The following is a 24,326-nucleotide window of genomic DNA, read 5'->3' on the forward strand; positions in this document are numbered from 1 at the left end:
TTTTTTAGCAGCTTTTCTAGCTTTAATCCATTATGATTCACAGATAGATGCTTCATAGACACTTTGGGATGATACATGTGAAGCGCAGCATCAAGATATGCAAACACGGGCAGATATAGATGCGGTGAAGTAACGTTTCATTTCAAGGTGTGGGTACCACGTAATTACAGCATATTTCATGATTAAATATTCAGTCATTGCTGCTGGGAGAGCTGATATGGATATGCATCAGACGACAGGAAAAAGCCCGATATGCTCCGTAGCAAACATGAAAAGATGTGTTCAATTTCAACAATAGAAATATGACTGAAAACACAGACTCCTGTGGGGAGGCCATTCTAGTGTGTATTAACAGCTTCAGCAGTCCGTATGTGGCACCATCAAGAAAGATGCAAGCCGCCTTTGTCTGCGGTTTCCTGATGTGGCACAGGACTACAGGAAAAAGTAAAGAATGAAAGTAAATCCAAATGACAGCATGCAAAAAAGGAACAGCGAAATGAATTCCTCTGGCCTAGCTGTGTGGCAATCACAGCAACCGCAAATGGCTCGCAAGGGGTCTTTGATGACTGTTTTTATGAAGTCAGAGGGGAAGTTATATGCATAGAAAATGGGCTGGAAGAATTGTAGAGATGCACGCTTAAGAGAAACAGACTGCTAAAGCCGTAGCCATTTGCTTGAACCAACCATTGCATCGATTGAAATTCACAAAATGTGGGTAACAAAGGCGATAATGGGAGTTACGTCACATAAGATTGCTGGCTCGGTGAGGCGTGCTGGACAAACGGCAAAAACGCCATTGGAACGTAACAAGGTCTGAAATCACACAACACCGATAAAAGCACAAACACAGGATTTGTACTATTATAGACTGGGCCTACAACAAATAAATGAATAAATGGTGCTAAAGGGAGGCATTTAAGACACATTTTGCATGCCAAAATAAGATACCTTCCATAGCACATTTGAAATATAAGGCTATGCAAGGTGTTTTCCAAGTCCTCTAAATCATTTGAAATACCTTCATTCTTCAAACAACCCCATAAGCATGCCATTTGTATTCAGCTTTGGTAGAAATGGAATTGGTCTACAGTGATGTACTCCGGCAGCAACGACAGAAGCCACCCGTGCGAGTGTTAATGCTCCCATTAAACATTTGTTGTGAAGTTGTGGGCTCGTTTGCTACTGCTTCTTGCATGATATAAGTGCTGCAATATTGTAAATGAGCCTCGGTTCCTTTACTAGGTCTGCATTCTTCACAGAGGTCTCGATTCCAAAACCCTCAATCTCCAGCTGGTGCCATGTCAAGCGTCATATTTTTAAGGTTTGCAGGCAACAGTTTAGTTTTTCATAGCCTGCTGGATCCTTTCTGCTGACACAATTTTTGATAACACTGACACAAGGGCAATTGGCCTGAACACCCTACAATTCTTGATTGAGTGCAGGTGACCATATCACAGTAGTTTAGTCACAGGTATTTGGAGGAAAAGTACACAGGTGTGAAGGAGTTTCTTGGAAATATAATAACAATTGTTTATCTCTAACCATCACTTTGGGCCATGAGTAGCAGCCCAAATGACTCCCACAGACTGTCCAAAAACATCATTATCTACCTGGAAGTACAAGAAATATTTGGAGCAAAAAATGTTTCTGTGTTCTTAACTCAAAGACAAATTAAGCCTTTGTCTCGGACCTGTTGTGCAAAATGGGTTCAGATGGGTCTGACACATACATGACAAACCTTAGTGGATCAATTTGCTATTGAAAGCTTCTTTTTGTAAGCTACACGTCTGCTGTGTAACTGAGCCAGAGCACCTAATTGGGCCAAAACAGGCAACTACCCGTAAAATAACAGCATAACAGAAATGGAGGCTGGACAGCTTTTTAGTTTCTAATGTACAAGACTGCAGGGTACCATGCTCTTTGGATAATGAGTCTTCATGTAATCATGTACAAAAATAAGATATTTTCAAAATAGATTTTTCTCCACTGAATATTTTCCTGCTCTATTCTTTTCTCTCTCCATAGGGTTTAGTTTAGAACAGAAAAGACAGCAACGAGGTGTTAAATTACTCCCTTCAAACATACTATTATATGTAACGTTCAATTCTTCCCAGCTTGCGTCAATGCAGGAAAAACTTTAAACCAAAGGAAAACTGCTGTTATCCACACCTTAGATCCACACTCTTTGTACTGTAAATGCTCATAGCAATTAAACAGATTAAGTACAAGTTAATCTATTTAACCTAATCCATTTAATTAAACGTCCATACTATAGATTGCACTAGCCACTGTAGCACTCAGATCTGGCATATCAGAGAAATTGTGGTTTTGCAGTAGCAAATTATAGACGTTAACATGCATTTATTCTCGTGCTTACCCTGTCTTACTGAGTTGTGGTGTTTTTGTTCCATTATGTTCACAGTTCAGTTGAGCAGTTTGTGTTTAATTTACCTTCACGTGAAAGACCATGAGCGGTGGTGGCTGCTGTTGTAGTGTAAAGAGTGCAGTGAAAGTTTCAGCTGTAATGTTTATGCATCATGACATAATAAAAAAATAATCTGGTTCTTAGCAGGTCTTTAAACGATTTAGATAAACTTCTGATGAACCACAACACATCATATTTTGCTGTGCCATTACCATCACCCTTACAGCTTCTATAGGAATTAAAATTTGAAGTAACAGCTTGATTAGCTGTTGTTTCAGCAAGTGAAAGCAGCTCAAAGTTTGTGCACTTTGGTCTTGAGGATTCAGATGTGTGTTAACCCTTTAAGACCTACCATAGAACCAAGTCCGCCAGAGCTTATATTATATTTTTACATGTTGTAGTGCCATTTTTGGGAGCATTTCAAGTTGCTATACATCAATACAACCATTATAGCCTAAATTTTAATAATATGTCTGCATTAAGTGCATAGTAATTACATAAATTGCAAAAAAGTGCAATAAACTACAATAAAATTGAAAATCGTTTTTGTTTTTTTAACATATATTTCTAGTTAGAGAAATTTAAGAGGCTTGTCCTTCAAAACTGTAAATACAAAAAAGTTGCACAAAATAGTTTCCCACCACAGGAAATTTATTTTGAGTGTCTTCATAGTTTTATTTTTGAAATACACCAATTTTTATACACTGCAGGAAAAACAAAAATAAATATTATAATGCAAATTTGCAAAAAAGCAGCATATGCATCAAAATAAACTATTTCCAGCAGTGCAATATGAGTCCTAATCATCCCAGAAACGACACAGAAAGTCATAAAGTCAAACATAACTTTTAAAAACACCAGTATAGGCTCATGAGGCCCTGATGGTAAAAAACTACATTTCCGCGAAAATGACGTCACTTCCGGTTTCGGGCAGGTCATGGCGGACATGCGATAGTTCACGCTGACGTCTATTCCAATGTAGGAAGTGTTATGAAAAGCTGATCAGATCGGCAAAGCGTGTTTCTGGAATATTATGTTTTTGTTGCTGCAAGTGCTTTTTATGCAGTTTTTGCAAAGCTATATGTGGAAGGAAACTGTGACCGAGGACAAGCTGATGGCATAAGATGTAAGTACAACTCATCTGGTTCCATATGCAAAAAAAATTATTGCGCTAGCTTACGTGGTTGCAGTGCTACCGGGATTTAAAAGTAGTTGCGCAAAACGGAGCGTGCTGCTCCGACCGGTTTTAAAGGGTTAAACACTATCCCACAACTTCCCAAAAGTGGCTCCCAGAAACTTTACCCCAAGGTTAAACCATCCAATCAGACTCTACAGGCCTCATTCAGCATGTTAAATTTGAAAGTTTTTGACGCTAAAATTAGAAAAAGACCGAACAAGCATGATTTCTATCATGTCCTAAAATGACACTTTCTTTTTTATACAACTACACAGAAGAGTGAAACAACAATGTGCTTCTCATTGGAAAAGAGCAAAATCTTTGAAGCCTGTCTGGCTGAAGTTTCATAAAGGGAACGACAAAACCCTGAAATACACTCGTCACGGCTGTGATTTGTTCTGGGCCTGGAGTGGCGGCAGGAGATGATCGCATCCATTCAAGTCTCCACCAGATGTACCACAACACATCCCAGAAGTGGATCTCTGTGCACCTTAAAATAGCAACGGGTCTACTTTTCACAAAAGCTGCACAGAGCAGGTAAAGAAGGCACTTTTCAAAGCACACTCTACTTCTGATTTGCTACTGGTGTAATTTGAAACCACACAAAGGATGAGGAAAAATGGATGAATCTGTTGTTTTGACCTACCAATTATAAAAGGACGGATTTGTGTGAATAGTGGGAACACTGTAAAATTGCTATAATGACACAACACAGCAAAATATAAACACACAGATACGTTCTAAACAACCAAAACATGTGTGAGCAACAATATAGAGCGTACAAAGAAACGATTCCTATCTATTGAATACTGTGATGTCTCCAACATTGCATGTTATCTGTTTTAGGGTGGACTTGAGGCTCACCTGCGGTCGGGCAGAATGGGGACCCTCCAGCCTTTGATGAAGCTCAGGTTGTTGTCAGAAAGTTCAACCTGCAGGGGAAGTTTGGGAACCCAGACGGTCAGCTCCAGCGGCGCGCTCAGGTGCTCATAGCTGAAGATGACCCTGGCATTCATGGAGCCCCGCGTCTCCTTCCCATTGACGAACACGTAGTCACAATTCATGGACACCTGGGACAGATCACGGTCAGAAGTCAGAGACTATCTATATGTTAATGGTCACATCGGTGGCAGAGAGTCTAAGCGATGTGTGATGATAAACAGCTCGGTATGGATGCAGGTGTCACTGCCACATTTCATGCTAGAGCATTTCAAGGTTGATACCTCCAACAGAGCAAATACACAGCTGTGCGTTTGACTGTGATGTGAAAGTTCATCTCACATGTCTGCTTTCATTTTTCTCAAACTGTTTTGTCCGAGCAAAATGACAAGAAAAACAGGTTCGACTTGCGGTGCACACACTTAGTTTTAACTTTGAGGATTTGATTTAAAGATACCTTTCACTGCTTATAACCTTAACCTAATACCATGAGTAGATGAAATTGTTTTCAGGAGATCTTTGGAGGAAATGACAGGCTTAACAGTCAATTTCCAGATGATGGATTTTCAGGATTATCCAGGAACTGCCTTATATTAAAGAAATAGTTCTAATGAAAACTCTTTAGTGAGTCTGTGGATTATGAATATCGCAATAAAACCCCCATTTCTCACAAGATATGTGACGACTGACATTTTTAAACATGATATTTTAATGCTTTAACTCTATTGCAGATAGATATCACAAAATCCTCACTGACTAGACGGTGTTGGGGTTACAAAAGTGCACAGAACAGTGTTTCTATTCAGAGGCTCCAGAGTTTGCAAATCTTCACCCCATCTAACCAGGCATCAGCAGATTTTGCCATGCTTGTGCTGTGTTCACACTACTTGGGCAAAAGGTGACGGGTTATGAAGCTTTTTCAGTGGAAACCTGCTATGTGAAGCAACAAACTGACACTTGTCGCTGTGTGATGCTCGAAAAGCTTTTTTCATTGCTGCAATAATGGCGTGAAGCATCAACCATCACACGCTTCAGTGTTCTCACATATAACACACATAAAGAGCCCAGGGATGGTTGCGTCAGCGTAGGTGGCCGTGCTTTTTGTATGTTTTTACAAGCAGTGTGAATAAAGCACGAGCCAGAAGTATGAAACCAATCAATCAAAATCAGCGGTAACTTTAGTGTGACGTTTACATTTTCGGATTTTCGGTGTCTGTAGCTTTTTTTCTCTTCATATTTTTATTGAGAGACAAGTGTACATTAGTTTACAATGACAATACAATCTGTTCCCCTCAAATATTTTTTAGTTTTTCTTACATGAACAGATACGATAATACACACACCCACACACACACATACACAGGCACACCCACACCCACACCCACGCTTAAATAAAATTGAAAAAACAAACAAACAAACAAAACAAAACCTAAGAAAAAACCCAAAACAAACACAAACAACAAACCCCAAAACACACACACACACAAAAAAAAAGGGGGGGGGGGGGGGATATGATATTAATCAGCTGGTAGAGCGTTTAATGACTTGCAATAGTTTACAAAGGGGCCCCAGATACAATAAAATTCTCTGTATTTGCCCTTCGCCACATTGCCTATCTTTTGCCATTTAAGAAATGACATCACATCTCTAAACCAAAAAGAAACTGAAGGTGTCTTTGAAGATTTCCAAAGGAGTAAGATGCAACGTCTAGCCAAAAGTGATGTAAAGGCTAATATTTTGAAGTGTGTAGGGTCGGTTAGACCAGTGTTGACTGGAAGCCCAAAAACAGCTAGAAAAGGACCCATGCAGATTTGGGTCCCAAGAACCTTGGAAAGAATACCTGAATACTGATTCCAGAAGCCATGGAGTCTTGGGCACAGAAAGAACATATGGCCTAGGTCACATGGGGTGGCATGACATCTCTCACACTGATTGTCTGAAGCTTTTTAAGTATCCATTCGTTAGTCTTAGTTTACTGGCCGAGAATCTTGTTAAAATAAACTATAGGAACACTAAAAAACTGCAACTGTGTAACAGCCATGCAGCTTCTAATTAACTGTTTAAAATATATCGGGATGTATAAACAATGACCAGAATCTACAGGAAAATGTTTAAAATGTTGGTACGCAGCAGACCAGACGAGAGCTTCTTAGATTACATCAGACTGAAGCTCTGCAGTTTCCGATCCCGACGGCACATCGCTGTGGACAAGTGTTGTAAACAAAATGCTTTTCTCTAATCTAATTTGCATCTTTCATGCAGTCCTATTAGTGCTTCTAAGTAACCCAGCGTTAAGCGCGCTCAGTGCAAATCGTGCATTCGAGCCACGTCCCAACCCCGCCACCTCTCTTGCCCATTCCCATCGTAATGATCTATGAACAATTATACAGACACACAATATGCCAAGAAAAGCTTTTAGGCAAGCACATTATTTATATAATAAGAGTGCTGACAGCAATGTGACATTTTACATGAACTTTAGTTCATAACACCTTTGGGCACATAGATAAATATATTCACACATTTCAGCTTTCACGAGACACTCTTATTATGGGATATCATTTGTGGCGCAGTATGAATTCAATATGTGGACACTTCTAAATTTAAGTCTTTGCAAATGCCATTTTTAACTCGAAACCATTCTTTAGGTTTTCCGTCCAGTCAAAAATCTCCCGCTCCATTTGAATTATCATAAATACTTGTCCGCTTCGAACACTAAATTATTAACTGCAATGGATCTGGAGGGCTTTGCTTTTGGGCTTCCACTGAAGATTTATCTAGTGTTGGGAGGTAGCTGGCATTGTAATCAGAGGATCTAATCTCCCGCAAATGGAGGTCGGGCTGGCCAGTCTTCTCAGGGCTGGGGATTCATCATAACTGGGAGGAGGTCTGGGTAATATAATTCCCCACATGCAGACAGGCCAGAGATGGAGGAGGGGTGGGTGCTGGAAGGACTTCTTAAGATGACAGTCTTTCCCTCTGGTTCAGTTAATGCAATTTTGCAGGTTCTGACCTTATGGGCTACCACCGAATTCATGTTATTGCCCTGTCTGTTGATGTGTAGCCTTATCTGGATGAACTGAGTTACCCGAAAAAAAGAAAAAGAAAAAAAGAAGTAAGTCAACACAATAACCCCGGCCACCTTTGATTAATCACAGCATGGCTTTCTTCGTGTGGCGTTGAGAATATCTGCCTGACACGTATTCCGTTATACCCTCAAGTCATGGACAGACAAACGACCACACGCGCACACAAACACGCTCGAGCTGCAGCACCGCTTCAGCTCCTGCAGCTATTGCTGCTGATAAACTTGGCTGGCTAATTGCAAGTCAAAAGCTGTTAGCAACTCTGGGTATCAGTGGCCCTGTGGGGGCCTGCTGAGGAGGGCTTTCACACACTGAGCCACCACATGCCGTCACAGTGCTGCTAATGCGCTGTGGCATCTTCCATGGTGCCAGCAGATTGCCTGGGTGGAGACAGATCATCGGGACAAGTGCAAGTGCTGCATTTGGTCGTGCGCTGGTCACGAGAGCGCACACAGAGACCGACTGCGTCAATACAGGCGAAGACACCTATGATCCTTTCATGCTTTTATTCCATAACATTAACTCAATTAATATACCTAACTGTTTCACTATAGGCAGCGGCATCTGCCCTTGGGGTGAGCAATGCTCTAATGCCACTGTAATGTGACAGCTCCCCCGGGGGTCACTAATGTTGCAAAGTCCTCTGTTCACCCACATTCTGCGTTGACAGCAGTTTAAAACATTTGTTTAGGAAATCCATTGTGAAACTTGAGCCATAATTTTGATGCATCTCGGGCATCCAGACATCTAATGTAGATTTACTGCCATTACGGCATCGGCCCATTATTTACATGGGACCCTGTCAAGGGGTACTTTAGCTATTTAGCAATGAACTGCCACAAATTTGGAGGGAGAAGAGAGACACAAAGCAGCCGAGGCCTGCGCTACCAAGACGTTAAAGCCTTGGTGGTTAAAAATCTGAATTCTGCCTCTCTGGTAACGCAGCTCGACTGCATTTTTCACCCCCCAGCCTCACAGATACCACAAACATTTTAGCACCCATTTGTAACACAAGCTTCGCATTGAAATGTATTAATGTCCAGCTAAAAGCAACGATAACGTGATCCTCACTGCAGTTATTTGATCTGATTTGTAAAATCTCCTCTGAAGCCACAGAAAATGCTCACAAACATTCACAGTCTGAGGCGCAACGAGTGAAAGAACCTCTGGTGGCCTGGCTGATGAGTGCAGACTGATTAAACCTGATTTTAGCCTGCGATGGTCATGGGTGCTGATTATTAGTGGGTATAACATAAAGAAACAAAGATTTGAAAATGTTATTGTGATTGCAGCACCTGCAGCCACACAACTGTGACGTTGTGAACCCCCATGCATACGTTTTTTTTTTTGATAAATGTATTTTATTTGTTAAAATATATTAGTTGTATTTGTAGCACGCACAGTTAGCTAGCTGCCGAATGGGTCGTACCAAATGCAGCTCTCTCGTGGGGGGTAGATTAGTTAAATAATTTATCTTAAATGTTGTATATTTTCTTTGACTTGCAAGTTACCCCTTTGCTTAGTCTTGTGTTGATTATTATTAATTTGACGTGACTATTAAACTAACTGTTGGTTGTGCTTCTTCCCCTGTTCTGATCAGCCATTATTAAAGTCGCCTCCTTTTCTTCTGTTAAATCAGTTTTATTTTGTTTAACAGTTGGTTCAGAGCTATCTTAAGTTATTAATCGGGCATTTCTTTCTTAAACCTCCTGTATTGTTAGTTCATTTTGTATATTTTTGCATTTTTGGATAAATAAAACTCACCCCCACCACCCCTAATTAGCTCAGTATTGAACATGGCATTAGTGAGAGCAACAACATGTAATTATGTTTAAAAAATAGCAACAGTATCAACATCAGTCTCAAACTTTTTTATGTTTACTCATTATGACAAAGGGGGTGAGAACACCTTTTGTCCAGAGTTAAAAGCTTGATATTTTCAGTGAACATTTTTGTTTTGATTTAGCCATATCTCATATGTATTCTGTAGTAGGCAAACATGTACTATCCCAGGTTTATTTATGTTTTGCACTTTTACAGACTATGTAATGTAACATCTTGGTTTTAGTCAATTCTGACCTGTTTGTTAACATGTTATTTATTTAAACTGTTAATTTGTCTAGCTTGAACTCACCTTACCTACCTGTGTTCCAGGATCAAAAGGAGGAAATGTAGAGTCACTTCCTGTATTTATAGTTTCCTGGTTAGTCTGAGGTCACAGGAAGAGACCAGATGAAGAAGGGGGAGAATCCTTGTAATTTAATAAAGTTGATTTTAGAGGGTGTTTATGGAGAAATTGATTTATTGTTGTAATATGTATTGATTACACTGTAGATTTTTATTGCTAAGGAAGAGTAGCAGTATACGTTTGAGTAGGGAAATGTTTGTCTTACCTATGTGATGGAGTAGTACAGGGGTGAGATTGTTTGGACTATTTAAGCTGATGAACGCAGATGTTTGAGGAGGAAGGATCAGGTCAGTGTAGCTGTGTGCATGTGACCTTAATTTCCGTTGATTTAAGTTCAGTTATGTTTATTTGAACTGAGTTAATAATGGAGTTGAGTTTCTTATTTATTTTTGTAAATATTGCTTGGTCACAAAAATGATGAATAAATCACTCGCTACACTGGACAGCATCTGTCTCCTGCCCTTCTTTAGCTGCTTAGGTCAAGTCCTACCACACTCATTATTTGATGGAGTGTCAGTGGCAATGTTTTCTTTCTGAACAGGCAAATGCAGATGCTTGGACAGAACAACAGATATTTTGGTTTTAGGAAGGTTGCAGTCCCCCCTGGACTTTTATGTTGGTGGTGCTCAAAAAATGCAAGCTTCAATTAAACCACGCAACTTCTGATTTCATTGAAATTTATCAGACAAAGACCCACATAGCAAAGAATGAGTTGCTCTGGATGGGAAATGTTGCCCTCCTGAAGACCTTCACACAGTTCTCCTGTGTGGATTGCATTTACAAAAAGAAACCCCAATCACTCCAGATTTTATTTTGAAATTTAAATGTTCACTAAATGACTCCACAGGACTTTCTGCCAAATTGAGGTTCCGTTTAGGAATAATGCATGTATTAAATTAGCACCGAAATCAAATTTGACATATGGCTAGGATTACTGGAATTGTGTCTTGTAGCTGCAATGAAGTTTGTCTCTGTGTGATGAATGTTTCCTGGCTTCAAGAGCAGTGCAAACACTGAGTTCATTTAGCTCTGTTAGCTAAATGAGCCAGTCCCCATTATCCTGTTGTTGGCAGGATTGATGGTGTTGAGTGTGAAAATGATCTGTTGTTCTGCAAACTTTGGGGCCTTTTGTTTGGATGTAATAAAATATCCACATTCTTTTTTTATATATATATCTTTCATAATGCAAGAAGTAATAAGTAAACATGGACTTCTTAATATAGAAGAACTCAACTCTAGTCATCCAGGTAGTTTGGTTTTATTTGCAGAGGTTTTGAGGCAGAATACATCACAGAAATATTTGCTTGCATATCAAATCAGACGAGTCTTCACTTCAGCCTCGCAACACTGAAAAGTTACTTTCATCTGAATTGCACAGTGTAGGCAGAACTTTTAAAATGCACCCTACATATCTTAAAATCTAGTCTACAAAAAAAAAAAATACTGTTTCCAAAAACCTTGTGCTCCTGCCATGAATTGTAAGACATTTAAATCCAGAGCAATTCATAATCTGCCAGTCTGTCTCCACTTTACTGTTTTTAAGCCTTCCAACAGAGGATGGAACCTGACTGCAGGCATTGGTTCTACTCAGCCATAAGAGCATTAGTGAGGTCGACCGGCGGTCAGCAAACACAGGGACATCATCACATACAGAATTCCCTAAGTGGAAAGCACTTTTTTTTTGGTGAAAAATATCATTACAGGATGAGCCTTAATGAGCGCTAAGAAGCTCAACCAAAAACAAGGACCACAACATCTCCTTAAATCCCACCAAGTTGTTAAAACAAACTCCAACCTGAGCTGCAAGGATGTTCACGCGCACAGCAGAAAGGGCGAGCGGTGATTTCTGATTTTATAAGCCTTTTTCTTGTCCTTCGGAAACTAAATTTGTTCTAAAGGTAAGTACATCAGACTAATATGGAAGCGAAGCTGGGAGGATGGTACGCTGTATAGCGTGAGATATGACGTGTAGGCTCAAGGTCTTATCTGTGGCCTCAGACGGGCTATGAGTCACAACAGCACAGAAATGGATGGTCGGTGAGTGGCTGTCAAATACTCCCCAGACCTCCTAACAGACTCCCTTAACCCCTTTCCCTTTATTTTGTCCCACCTTGTCTCACTAAGGTGCCTGAATAATTACTCCTGCAGCTGCACACGCGCACAAATACAACTGTGCACGTGCAGGTTGGCTTATCTGCCACAGGCTCTTGATGCTCGCTGCACCTTAGTTACTGCCAAAGAGTTAAGAAATAAAAGTGTCTGTAAAGAAAAATGACAGCCTCTCACCTATTTTTACCCTCAAGCTGGAAAAAAAAATGACAACAGCCTGAGGGGTTGGCAAATATCCAAATGAGCGTTTGCCTGAAAATAAAGGCTCATTCGGAGACATCGGAAATAACTTTAGTTTAACTGCTGTTTCAGTTGCAGTCTTAAGTCGGGAGGCTATGGGGGCTGTGACGAACCTTTGGAAAGAACTAGAATGTCTGAAGTAAAAGAAGAAAATGTGATTAGAAACGATTGGCATTACTTTTGGCACGAGATTAATGTGTGCGGTATTAAAAACAACAACAGCACAATGGAGTGTTGGACCTTTATCAGGCTCAGCGTGAGTCTCTTATTTCTGCTTTCCGCGGCCCGTTTTATTGAACTGTCATGACTCGTGCGTTTCCTGAGCTTGAAGGGCTCGTTTTAAATTAGCCTCGAACGTTCAATGGCAGGATCACTGAAGCAAGCCCACTCAATATCACATGGCCCAGCGCCTTGTCTTTAAAGGATAATGAAAAATGATAAATGACAAGCTGAGGCCAGTCGTCCCCAAGCAACACCTGTTCTTTTCTAGTGACAGTACAATACAATACAATGCCACTGGAGCCCCTCCCACCTTTAAGGAACAAGTCGCTACTGGAAAGCCATAAATGAATCCATTCTCCCTCAAGCATCCAAGCCATTAATTGGGACCAATTTATTTACAAGATAGCATGGCACGTGTGAGGTGGCTAACATTAGTTAGTCCGGTATATCAGAGTGAAAATATATTGGACAGATACGGGTCTGTTAAAAAGAACAGATACCGGCCAGTCCCAGCTGATGTGATAAAAGCCGGCGTCTGATTCTGCGTCATGGCCTCAGTCTGTAAAATCCGTAATCAAACCTGCCTCACTTGACCTTCAGGAGCTGCTAAAGTGCTGCAAAGGATTTCATTAGTCTGAATGGATATGATAGTTTTACTATTCAATGAACAAAAGACACTTCTGCACAGAATGGATTCTTGAAATAGAAGGAAATTAATGCGGTCATATTTAAAGGGGACCTGTTAGGGAGATTTCCAGCTTCGTACTTTTTATTCTTGATTCTACCTGAGCAGCTTCATGTGATTCACGGTTCACAGTAATCCTTTTTTTGGATGTTCATGAGGCTGTTAGAAACAAGCTGTTTTAGCAAACTTTTGGTTGACTGACTGGGGGACATACTTAGATTACTTTGCTGCAACATGGCCTGAAAAGCACTGTCACATAATTACCGTATTTTCCGCACTATAAGGCGCACTTAAAATCCTTTAATTATCTCAAAAATCGACAGTGCGCCTTATAAAACTGTTTTAGTACGACTTTGGTAAGCTACGAAGCCGAACCGCTTGATGGATTGTCGGAGCATTACGGCTACTGTAGTCAGGATCCTTGCGGAGTAATCTGAGTCCAAAACTCTGTCTGCTTCAGATCCCAAAGTCAAACAAATATTGCGACATCACTGAGAGTTAAAAACTGTCTAAATTCTTTCATCTTTAATAAAATGATCAGCGTTGCTGCTTTACCAGGTGTAACAATTAAGTTTAACATCCAGGCATCCATGAAAACAGAATTCATTAAATTTAACAGAGTTAGAAGTTAGCAGGAAGTTAGCAGGCTAGCTTCCACCTAAACATGATATAGCATGTTCTGACTGAGAGATTTCTAAAAAAAATTAAAATGTACAGCTTTGCTATCACTTCCAACTTAAATGAAGACAGAAAACTAAACAGCACTGAGTTTTGTAGGGTTACTGAAGTTGGGCTAGCTGGTTTATAATGATGTGCTACATGATCGCTAGCAACACAGCTATGTTAGCATAACATTAACAGTGAAGCTGGAGGATGAATGCTAATGTTTGTTTTGCTTAATGGGCCTTATAATTCGGTGTGCCTTATGTATAAAAACAGACCCGTTCATCGACAGTGTGCCTTATAATCCAGTGCGTCTTATGGTCCAAAAAAATACGGTAGCAGACAACTACGTCAACCTCATATTGCATTTCAACACACCAACAGGAAATAACCTTCCTTTGAGGAAAGAAAAGATGAGCTTTCGGGTTAATGTGTGATCACAAAGCCATTAAAAAAAAAAAAAATCACATGTGCTGTATATATATGTGTACACACACACACAGTACCACAGAACAATAATCCAGACAGTTAAAGCTTATTACACTGCGACCTGCTGCTCACTGATGGCTGTTTCCCTCCAAGTCTAGTGTATTTACATGAGGCTGTAACTGCTTTCTAATCGTCACACAACTTTTAAATAAAGTGCAGCCGTAGGTGAAGCAGTTACACAGAAGAAACTCTGATAGACAGGGTGATACTATATAACGCACTAGGGCTGCCACAAACGACTAGTCACCGATTACTTTTGCAATTAGTCGACTAATCAGATCATACATCCATTGGACGTAAAACGTACAGCTTATTGCACCAGCAGCATCTGCTCTTATATAACTATCATTAGCTTACAGCTTTAAGTGTTTAAGGTATGTGCTAACTAAAAATAAAGACAAGATGATAGTTTATTAAATTTTAATGAAATTTGCAGATTGTCTCGGTGAAGTTTAATAAACTCCTTGCTATCTAAAATATAACAGGACACCGGAGTATATTCTCGAGCATCTCACACTTCTGATAATCAGTTGTCTGCTTGACGTGTATTCAGCTGTGCAAAAACTAACTTTAATCTCAGCCAAATCGATTTACTCAGGAACAAATAAAATACAAAAAAAGCCAAACAATAACATTTTTAAGTTATCTAAGTGACTTATATATGTTTAACCTGAGTAGTGGTGGGTTTGAAAACGATTTGCCGGGAGTCCGGTGTTCTCACGGGCTCTAGTGAGCCTTGCCCCGGGCTAACTATCGAGCTAGTGGGTAACAGATGTCTCCGGAGCGCTTTTGAAAATATTTGGTGTCTTGATAAACTGAGCAGATATTTGAGGTTTACACAGCTACATTCTCGCCTGAAAATGTGTTAAACATTTATTTTGTGACCCAGAAAGAATAATAAGAGTAATATTAAAACTAACTAGCTGCCGCCATTGTTAGAAACTGAGCTGGGCTGCGCTATGAATTCTGGGACAGAACTACTTCTTCTTCGGGGTTTAACGGCAGCTGGCATCCTTGTACATGCAGTGCTGCCATCTTCTGTTTCAGTCCGTTATTACACTCTTAAATCCCACTACTTATTCCTGCGTCTTTTGTGGTCTTACAAAGCTTCAAACGACGCGTCGACTATTAAATCAGTCGTCGACGATCAAAATCGTCGACGTAATCGTGGCAGCCCTATTTTTATTGCATGTTTGTAGTGATGAGAAACCTTACTTGACAACCTTACTTGGCAGGGACACACGAGGACATGGCTCACGGTGAAAACTAAAACTAAGGCAAACGATTGTATTTTAATTAAAAATGTTAGTTTTTTTCTCCCTTTTTACATAAATAGTTTTTTATACACACGGATGGACAAAAGACAATCCGAATGGGGTTGATTGTATTCGATTCATCTCATTTGTCCCTCATAACATGAGACTTTTGTGCCCTCGGGGACTGCTTTATTGCGTACTGAGATATTTTTGAGTTAGCACATTCAGTCCTCTCTAATCTTTCTTTCCCTTTTCTTCTAAATTCACACAACCTCTTTGTTGGTTTCATTTATTAAAACTACATTCATAATTATTAGTACAACTTCATTAAAAGTTGCATATGCCACTGGGACCACATCCAAGCTGAACCGTTTGCACCGTTGTGTATCTGCGTGGAAAAAGACACATTATCTACTTCCACGAAGGTCACGTCTCCCCTTGCACCATCACTTTGATCAACGGTGCAAGACGGCACCGCAACACTTCACTGCTCTGCCTATACAATTATGCACTCTGCCTATAGAGCAATCTATTACGACTGTAACTGAGTGGAGAAAATAACAACGGTGTAATCAAAGCCTCTAATGTGCTCTGCAAGTTGCTGTGATCCCAATTTAATTTATTTAATCAACAAACGAGACTTGATATTGCACTCGCAGCTTGGATTCCCGCGTGAGATTGTTCTGCATCCCGGGACGTTGTTTATTATTTTCCTTTAGTCATCACATTTAAGGGAACAAGAAGAGATGATGGGCTTTGTATTTCAGCACATCAGTTAAGCCGATCTCAATGAATGAAGTGTTTCCCACACATGCTGTAGGTGTGGCGATACCATACAAAGAACATAACGAATAAACTAAGAATCAAATCATTACTTCGTACTGAGCAGCCGTAAATGAAGCTTCCTCGTGAGTGTAGTGACATGGAAGCATCTTTCGGATAGAGGACATCACTTTTAGCCTACCTTAACAATGTCTTCATTCGAGGACTTGCACTGCACGAAAGCCGAGACGTCAGTGACTGCCCCGTTCATCTCAATCGAGACCATTTTGACAGGAATGGCCACAGTGCGTCCGGTCAGAATGGCCGTGTTGATAATCTCGGTGTCCTACGGCGACAAAAAAAGAGACATGGCATTCACGAAACAGTGAGAGGCAGAGAGTGATTTTCCTTGATATTTCATCAGTATTACTCATGTCCACATTTAAAGTCATTACCATCAGGGCTCCTGTGCCTACTAGGTGATACTCTCAGTGGCGGAGCAGAACTCATTACTCTATAGTGAGATGTCTTTCATTGGATTTCATCAACTGACATTTTTATTTCTGCGCACTTTTCTTCCAAATGGGGATGAAATGGACAGAAAAGTAATAACCACCTCTTTCCCCCCCTAATTCTGTAGAACCTCAAGTAAAAAAATTCAGACAAACAAGACATTTACTGTACTGATGCACTGTGACGGACCTAACCTTTATGCAATTTTAGCTGGAACACACAAGTCTAAGGCACACTTGGATGCATCACTGAAATCCTGGAAAAAGCGAGAGAAAGTGCTGCTGTCAGTGTGAGATTTAAGAGCAATGTGTTAAAATAGCTTTTAATGGGAGGACGTATGACAGAAAAGCTCATTTATTCAGGCCTAATGCATCCATTTTTGTTCATTCATTGTCCATTCAACGGGCTACATGATTATCCTAGTTTGAATCAACAGCCATGCGGGTAAAGGAGAGAAAGTATAGGGTAATTAGAATCTGAATTAGCATAGGGCGCGAAGGGAAATGCACTGACAATGTCTCAGTTGCCCATATTATCAAAAATCTGTCAACCGTAGTCGAACTGCTGGGATGGGGCTTGATTTGATACACAAAGACTACCTGAAAAAATAAGAAAATGATACACGAAAGAAATCTTTAATGTTTCCTTTCTTTGACTGATACAGCTGCAAATCTGTGCCATGATTCCATAGGTTTTGTTCAGCAGCCTCTCCTCTGGTGCACACATGAAAAATGTAGAAAGCAGAAAGGGAAAGAGGGGGCGGCTTTATATTAAGGCATTTCTTTCACACACGTTGGACACTCTTATTCAAGTTTAGAAGTGTTGTTAGTTTGCTGTCTAATTAGTTAACGTCTCTCTTGTTTTCATACACCCTCATAAAAATGAACATAAGAACATCATCCCAGAACATGAGTAGAAATCTCGCTGGAACACATGTGAGCACACAAGCAGTTGTTAAATTAATCATAAAATGAATTCATGCCTTAGATAGGCACAACCAGAGATAAAATCAGTCTGCTATCAGACAGAATTGTCAACTCATTACACTCTGACTCGCAGATCTAGACCAAGGCAAACACAAAAGAGGACAGAAGTAGGAATTAAAAGGAAGTCATTCCTGTGTGTCTGCTGGCTCATTTTTAATCAAAACCGAAAATGTTTGAAATTAATACAACACGCGACAGCCTCACTGTCACTTTTTATGGGGCATGATTTTTTTTTGGTCTTCTTTTACATTAGTAAGGACATTTCCACTTTAAATCAGAGCAGAAACCGTACAAATCTGTGCATAAAAATATACTTTCATTTCCTGAGGGAAGACCACAGCTCCCCGCATAATACCAGCCCGCTCAGAAATAGTGGAAATGGGCGTTAATTTGCATTTACTGTTAACAAATTCATCTTTAGAATTTGTGCTTCATTTGGATGAGAGCTTGACTAGTATTCACAGTGTCCTTATTTGGTTTTCAGACTAACAAATAAACTTCTGCAGTCTTGACTATTGACAACTAAGACTGCAAAAGAGCAAGGTACTTTAGTCTCTACGAAATAGGATTTGCAAGCGCATATATATATAGTATCATTTCCTTAACAGTGAGCGTTTCCATCAAAGTTCAATCATGAATCATTGATGTAGCAAAAAAAAAGAAGAAAAAAGAACAAGTTCAGAACTTTCAAGAACTTTCTTGACTAGAGTTAGAAAACAGAGTAACTTCACTGAGTGCTACCTGATAGAAAAGCCTTTTGCCTATTTTATTAAAAAGAGAAACTACCAAACGACCGGCATTGCTCTGAGAGAAACTGCTTTGTTAATGCCAGAGGACAGTGGAGAGTGGCCGGATTTCTTTGAGCTGATAGAAAAGCAGCAGTAACTCCAATTACCACTCCTTACAACCAAGGTATGCAGAGGTGCTCCACCTCTGAATGCACAAAATGTCTTAGTCGATGGACTAGAGTAGCAAAAGACCACATGAACACGAAACTGAGGCTACATTTACATCACCTCACCAAACTTGGACAATATAAGATTATCTTGGAGCACTTTGAGCCCCTGAGGGTTCAGCTTAAATAAGCATCATACACCACAGCCTACCCAAATTTGCTGCAGACCAAGTTCATCCCTTTATACCTACAGCACACCCAACATAGCTCAAATCATCTCAAACTGGTTCCTTGAGCACGACAATGAGTTAACACTCTCCACAATCATCACATCCAAGTCCAGAAGAGCATCTCTGGGATTCGGTAGAATGGGAGATTCACATCACGGATGTGCACCAACTGTGTGATGCTGTCATGTCAATATGCACCAAAATCTCTGATCAGGTGAATTTGTGCCATGAAGATTTAAGGCTTTTATTGCTTCCTTTTGGCTTCAAAAGGCAAAAGGGGTCCAATCCAGTACTAGCAACACGTACCTAATGAAGTAGTTGCATGATATTACACTAGGTATTACTGAAGGTACTAGAGAAGCCTTTTTATGATTCACAGTAACCAAAAATAATGCTTATTTATTTTAATTTTTTGTACTTTCAGAAACAAACATGAGTTTCCTTCTCTGTCCCTTTACATCAGTCTTGTTAGTAATTGGCTGCCCTTCAAAAACAGAAGGTTTGAACGGCCAGTGGGTGAGACGTAGCTCACAGAGATAACCATATTAAAGATATGCCTTCTCTATAGCATCATAACAGATTCATGAGTGGAGCTTTTATTTCTGTTCTTTTATATTTAAAGAAAAGTCTATTAGGTCCTCTTTGACCACTATTATAAATCTATATTAGTTTCTTGTTAGTACCTTATTCCTTGTATCTGTATTATCCAAATGCATTTATATCCTTTTAAAATGATCTGAACCATTAGGGGAACAGCATGCTTTTTGGCAGTTGTATTAACCACAAATATGTTCTCATCCCAGTAAAACCCCACGATTAAACCTATTTCAAAAACCTTTTGTTTGGAATAATAAAACAAAATGTGTTCAACAAATTCTAGCATTAGAACTGATTTGTTTTTGTTATTGAAGTTAAGGCATCGGGCAGGAAAAGCAGCCTTTTTTTTATTAGCTTAGAGCGTGGGGCCAATTTATGGGAAGCAAAGCACACCAGACCACCTTGGATAACTGACTGGACTCTAGGGGACAATCCTAATTGAAAGACATCCTCCCTAAGCTCTCCTTGCTGTTCCAGCATCTGGTAAATCAAAACACGAGACACTTTACCAGTAAATGTGTGCTGCAATGGGATCTCTAATTATACTTACCTAAATTCAAGCGAGAACAACGATCAGTCATCGGTTTGCTCGGCTATTGTTTCACTTATTTATCAAGTTCTTCGGGAAGCAGCGAAACAGTTTTTTAAATACACCACGTCAAACATTAAAAATGCTGTTGTCATCTTACTGAACGCAAGTGGATTTGTTTTGTGACTTTAAAAGCACAAAACTACAATTCAAAGTGGCGCACCCGATATCATTAGGCCCAGGTAAAAAATATCAACTGGGCTAAAGCCTGATTATTTTTTTCATGTCATAAAGGGAGGATGTCTCTAAAAATGTCGTCCGAGAACTGTAGCTCTGCCTGTATCAAATCAAGACCACGTGCTGCTTGTGAGGGGCAACCTTACTTTTAAAGTTTGAAATAATATGGCGCCCGGTTATTTAAACGAACTCCTTAACATGTATGACCCCAAAAGAGCACTGAGATTGTCTAGCCAGATGCTCTTAGCACAACCAAGGTCTCGATTGAAGCATAGAGGAGAGCGGGCCTTCGCAGTAGCAGCACCCAGACTCTCTGCCAGAGGAGATTCGTACTTCAGAGTCTATTCAGTCTTTTAAATCGTGTCTTAAAACTCACTTTTTTACTTTTCTAATTTATCTATATTTGTTTCTCTAGTGTTTTTTCTTGTTTTAACCGATTGTGAAGCACTTTGGTCAACAATTTTAAATGTGCTGTACAATTTTGAATTGAATTGAATTTTGAATCGTGCATATCTATTCCAGTAGAATCCAACAATAAGATTGTCACCTTGGAAATAAGCATAACAGGTCACCTGTTAGTGAACGTTTCCCAATTTAACCAAATAAATCAAGAAAAATAACATTTAAAAAAAGAATTCTGTAATATTTAGTTTTACAATTTTATAAGTTTAAAAAATGTATTCTGTTTGAGAAGATTTTGTGTTTATGTGTGTGTATGTAATGTCAGTTTCCTCTAAGCTGTGATTACAGACGTTGCACAACCCATTTCTACACAACTTAGTTGCAAATGCCCACAGGGGTCTGGGTTTGTGGAGTAATGAGGCGAGTTTACTTTGCATGTGAGTCCACAAAACTATTACCATCTCTAGCTGCCTTTGAATAATGTAAGCAAATACTTTTTGCCAGATGTGTGTCTTTATAAATGCACAAGCGTACACATTGGAAAATAACACACGACTTGAAGCTCTAGAGTTTGTGCAACACAAAACATTTTTTATTTAACATCTGGTCGATGCCGTGGCAGAGAGCAGCTAATGGAAGAGGGAATCTGCCATAACTGTAACTCCCTCCTCTGCATCGTCCAGCCAGTTCTCTCTCTTAAAATAAAGTCATGTGAAAGAGGGCTTTAGTGGTTTGGTGTTAATAGCGGCTCAAAATGTGCAATAAGCCCCGGGGTTGATTTAACCTTACCACCCTGGAATTGTTTCACTTTTGACACTTTAAATTCACCAGTAATTCCTTCCTTTTCCTCCCCCTTCCTCCTCTCATCGGCAGCGGGTGAGCTGTAGTTAGCACACAACCCGGGGACGTCCACCTCTCTGTGAGACGCTCTTCTTCATTCTTCGCCCTCGCTGTTCTCGCGCCTCGTTCGCTGTTCGTGACTCCGCTCTAGACATTCATCTCTGTCGCTTTGTGACACAAGAAGCATCGTTTTTGTATTTTAAGGACAGAACCGCCTCCCACCTCTGCATATCCACAGTTTCACAAAGAGACAATTTGTTCTACAGGCTATAAGTGGGCGTTTGCACCAGCTGAAAAGTGCTAGCGGATCTGCATCTGTGGCAAAGCTTAAAATGAGCACAGAAAAATGAAGAAGAAGAAGAAAGATGTGCAATATCAGAGTCAGACTCCTGTTATATCACTAGAGTTGTTTTTCTTTGACTATTGTACTCTTAACATAATTAGTTTCCACTCCAAATATTTTAGTACCTTGACCTGGGCAACACAGAGATGCTAATAAAAAAGCCCTTGGGACACATTGGTTGAACTGCTAAATATGCAGCGGTGTTCATGTTTGTTGCGATAGTTACTCTGCAATCTGGTCATAAAATCATCCTGTTTATACTTTGTTGCTAGACGATGTTCCTGTTAAGGGCTGGAGAAACACGCACCTGCTGCAGGGTCAGATCGGTGCTGAGAATTCAACGTTCATAACCATCACCATCAATCAGTCATAGCCAGCAAATTACTCATGTCCCCCCAAATAACCACAGCGACTATGAAAACACAAATAATCACCACTATGTGGAACTAGCGGCAAATAAAAAGTTTCATGAAAACTTGCCTCAACTTCTTTTATGGTGTCCTGTTCCTGAACGTCTGCCAGTGCACTTTTGCACCACTTGCAGTATTCTGCATTATGACACACGCTGGATCTCTTCCATTGTGTCAAAATGGGAGCTATTTAGCCTTAGCATAATTTTGGGTAAGAAAGCAAAGCTGCAGCAATGGGGCAGGTTGCCCCAAAGCAGCGGTCGTTATCACAGATGTGACGGTTCGACCCTTTAAAGATGAAAAAAAAAATGCTTCTGCTTTCACTCTTGACCTAATGTGATGGCTTCGGGCTTGGACACTGCAGTCTCTGCTAGTGGCATGTGCTGTTTGGTCTCTGGGTCATAGCAGGAGACCCAACTCTCATCACCGATAATGATCCTCGACATGAAGGTTGTGCCAGTTTGACACAGAAGTTGATGTTTGCTTTCAGCACAAGTTTGATGTCCATGGTGAAATCACACAATCACGTGAGCGGTGAGAACAGGACCTCTACAGAGTTGTCTAAACACGGCTGGAAGAGGAGCTGTAAGCCCCTCTGTGCTGCCTGAGGGGGAGACCTTCAAGGGGAGTAGGGGTGGGGGAAAAAAATCGATACTGTGTAGCATCGTGATATTTTGTATCGATACAGGGACAGCAGAAATCGTTATTTTGTTACAAAAAAAGTTTTTGTGGACTGGAACTTCAGAGCATGTTGATCCTTTTTCTGAGCAAGAATCCTGACATTCCTTCACTGTCCAAATGTGTTTAACTTTTAACTTTTTTGGCAGCAATAAACATGACAGTTTACTTATTTTAATTTAAGACATGTTTTATTTTAATTAAGTTTAAAACTTTTTTATTTAATCTAAAATTATATTTTGTTTTGATTTACTTTCAAATTCTTCAGTTGCTGAAGGGGCTGCATAGTTTTCATAAACTGCATAGTTCAGAATAGCTATAATTGTACCAGATTGTTGCGTTCAGTTAAGTTGGACTAGACTGTAATACAAACCGTTCAGTTTGTCAACAATAAAACTGAAATGAGAGAAAGACTGAGTGCGAGACTTTGATATTAGATAAAATGAATATTGATAAAGTTTACCTTTATGTACAGAATCTGAATATCGCAAAATATTTTTAAAAATTGCAATAATATCGTATCGTGCGTTAAGTATTGTGATAATATCGTATCGTGGGATGTATGGTGATTCCCACCTCTAAAGGGGAGAGGAGCTAAACTTAAGCTACTTAAGAATCTGCGACGATCAGTTGGACTTCTCCTTTTGCTCTGATGGACCCACCTGTTTTCAGTTTGCATAGTTTCTATCATCGGTTCTGAAAGTGTGTTACATTTCTATCTGGACAAGAAGGGTCATCACTCTCACTCTTTGATATGAAAAAAACAGCCTATTTACAAGATACTCTCCTTTTTCAAGGTGACCATATTGGATCCTGACATCTGGAAATAGTAAATGTTGCCTGCTCATAATCGATTTTTAGGTTTAGGCTAAAACCTAAAAAACAAGCAATCCTTGATAGACTAATTGGAAGCACTCTAAATTCCACTGATGTGAAAACTTTTTAAATTGATCAAGCCTGACTGGTCTCATTGTGCAATTTGTTACGGATCATTTTCTTCATTTTAGTTTGAAAACACAAGCAGGGAAGTATTTTTAGCGATGGCCATGAAATTCCACAACAACTAAAATAGTAAAATGACAAGAATGCCAATCTCCTTTTAGCATTTACATGACGGCTGCGCTTAGCGACTGCAACTGAAAGCAATTACAATAAACAACTCGACCAAGTGAGGAGAGAGTCGAGGTGGCAAATTCTTCCATGCAGCCTGGTTTGTATTGCAAATTTTACAGGGCAAAGCCATATAGGCAGAAATCTATTTCTGCAATGCAGCGAAACACATCTGGGTGCAAGATGCATGCTAATCCCAAATATCAAGGAGCCCAGAGATATTAAGCGAACCTTATGTTGCAACAGATGTGAAGCACACAAAGTCATAACTGCAGCTCAAGTATATTTAATGGAGCTTTAGATGCAGAAGTGTTG

The 24,326-nt window shown here is 39.9% G+C and overlaps 1 protein-coding gene across 3 annotated transcripts in view; it reads right to left on the reverse strand.

The window, feature by feature from the left end:
- Positions 1–24,326, reverse strand: part of tmem132e (transmembrane protein 132E) — a 437,959-nt gene that overhangs the window by 34,640 nt on the left and 378,993 nt on the right. For all 3 annotated transcript variants that reach the window (XM_087847502.1, XM_087847503.1, XM_087847501.1), the window contains exons 5-6: positions 16,444–16,587; positions 4,467–4,672 (exon numbers count right to left, since the gene is read on the reverse strand). In XM_087847502.1, coding sequence (XP_087703628.1) covers positions 4,467–4,672; positions 16,444–16,587 — 350 coding nt within the window. The remainder of the gene's footprint in view (positions 1–4,466; positions 4,673–16,443; positions 16,588–24,326) is intronic.

The sequence above is a fragment of the Neolamprologus brichardi genome, chromosome 10 (assembly GCF_056152115.1).
Source record: "Neolamprologus brichardi isolate AB-2024 chromosome 10, ASM5615211v1, whole genome shotgun sequence".
NCBI lineage: Eukaryota > Metazoa > Chordata > Actinopteri > Cichliformes > Cichlidae > Neolamprologus > Neolamprologus brichardi.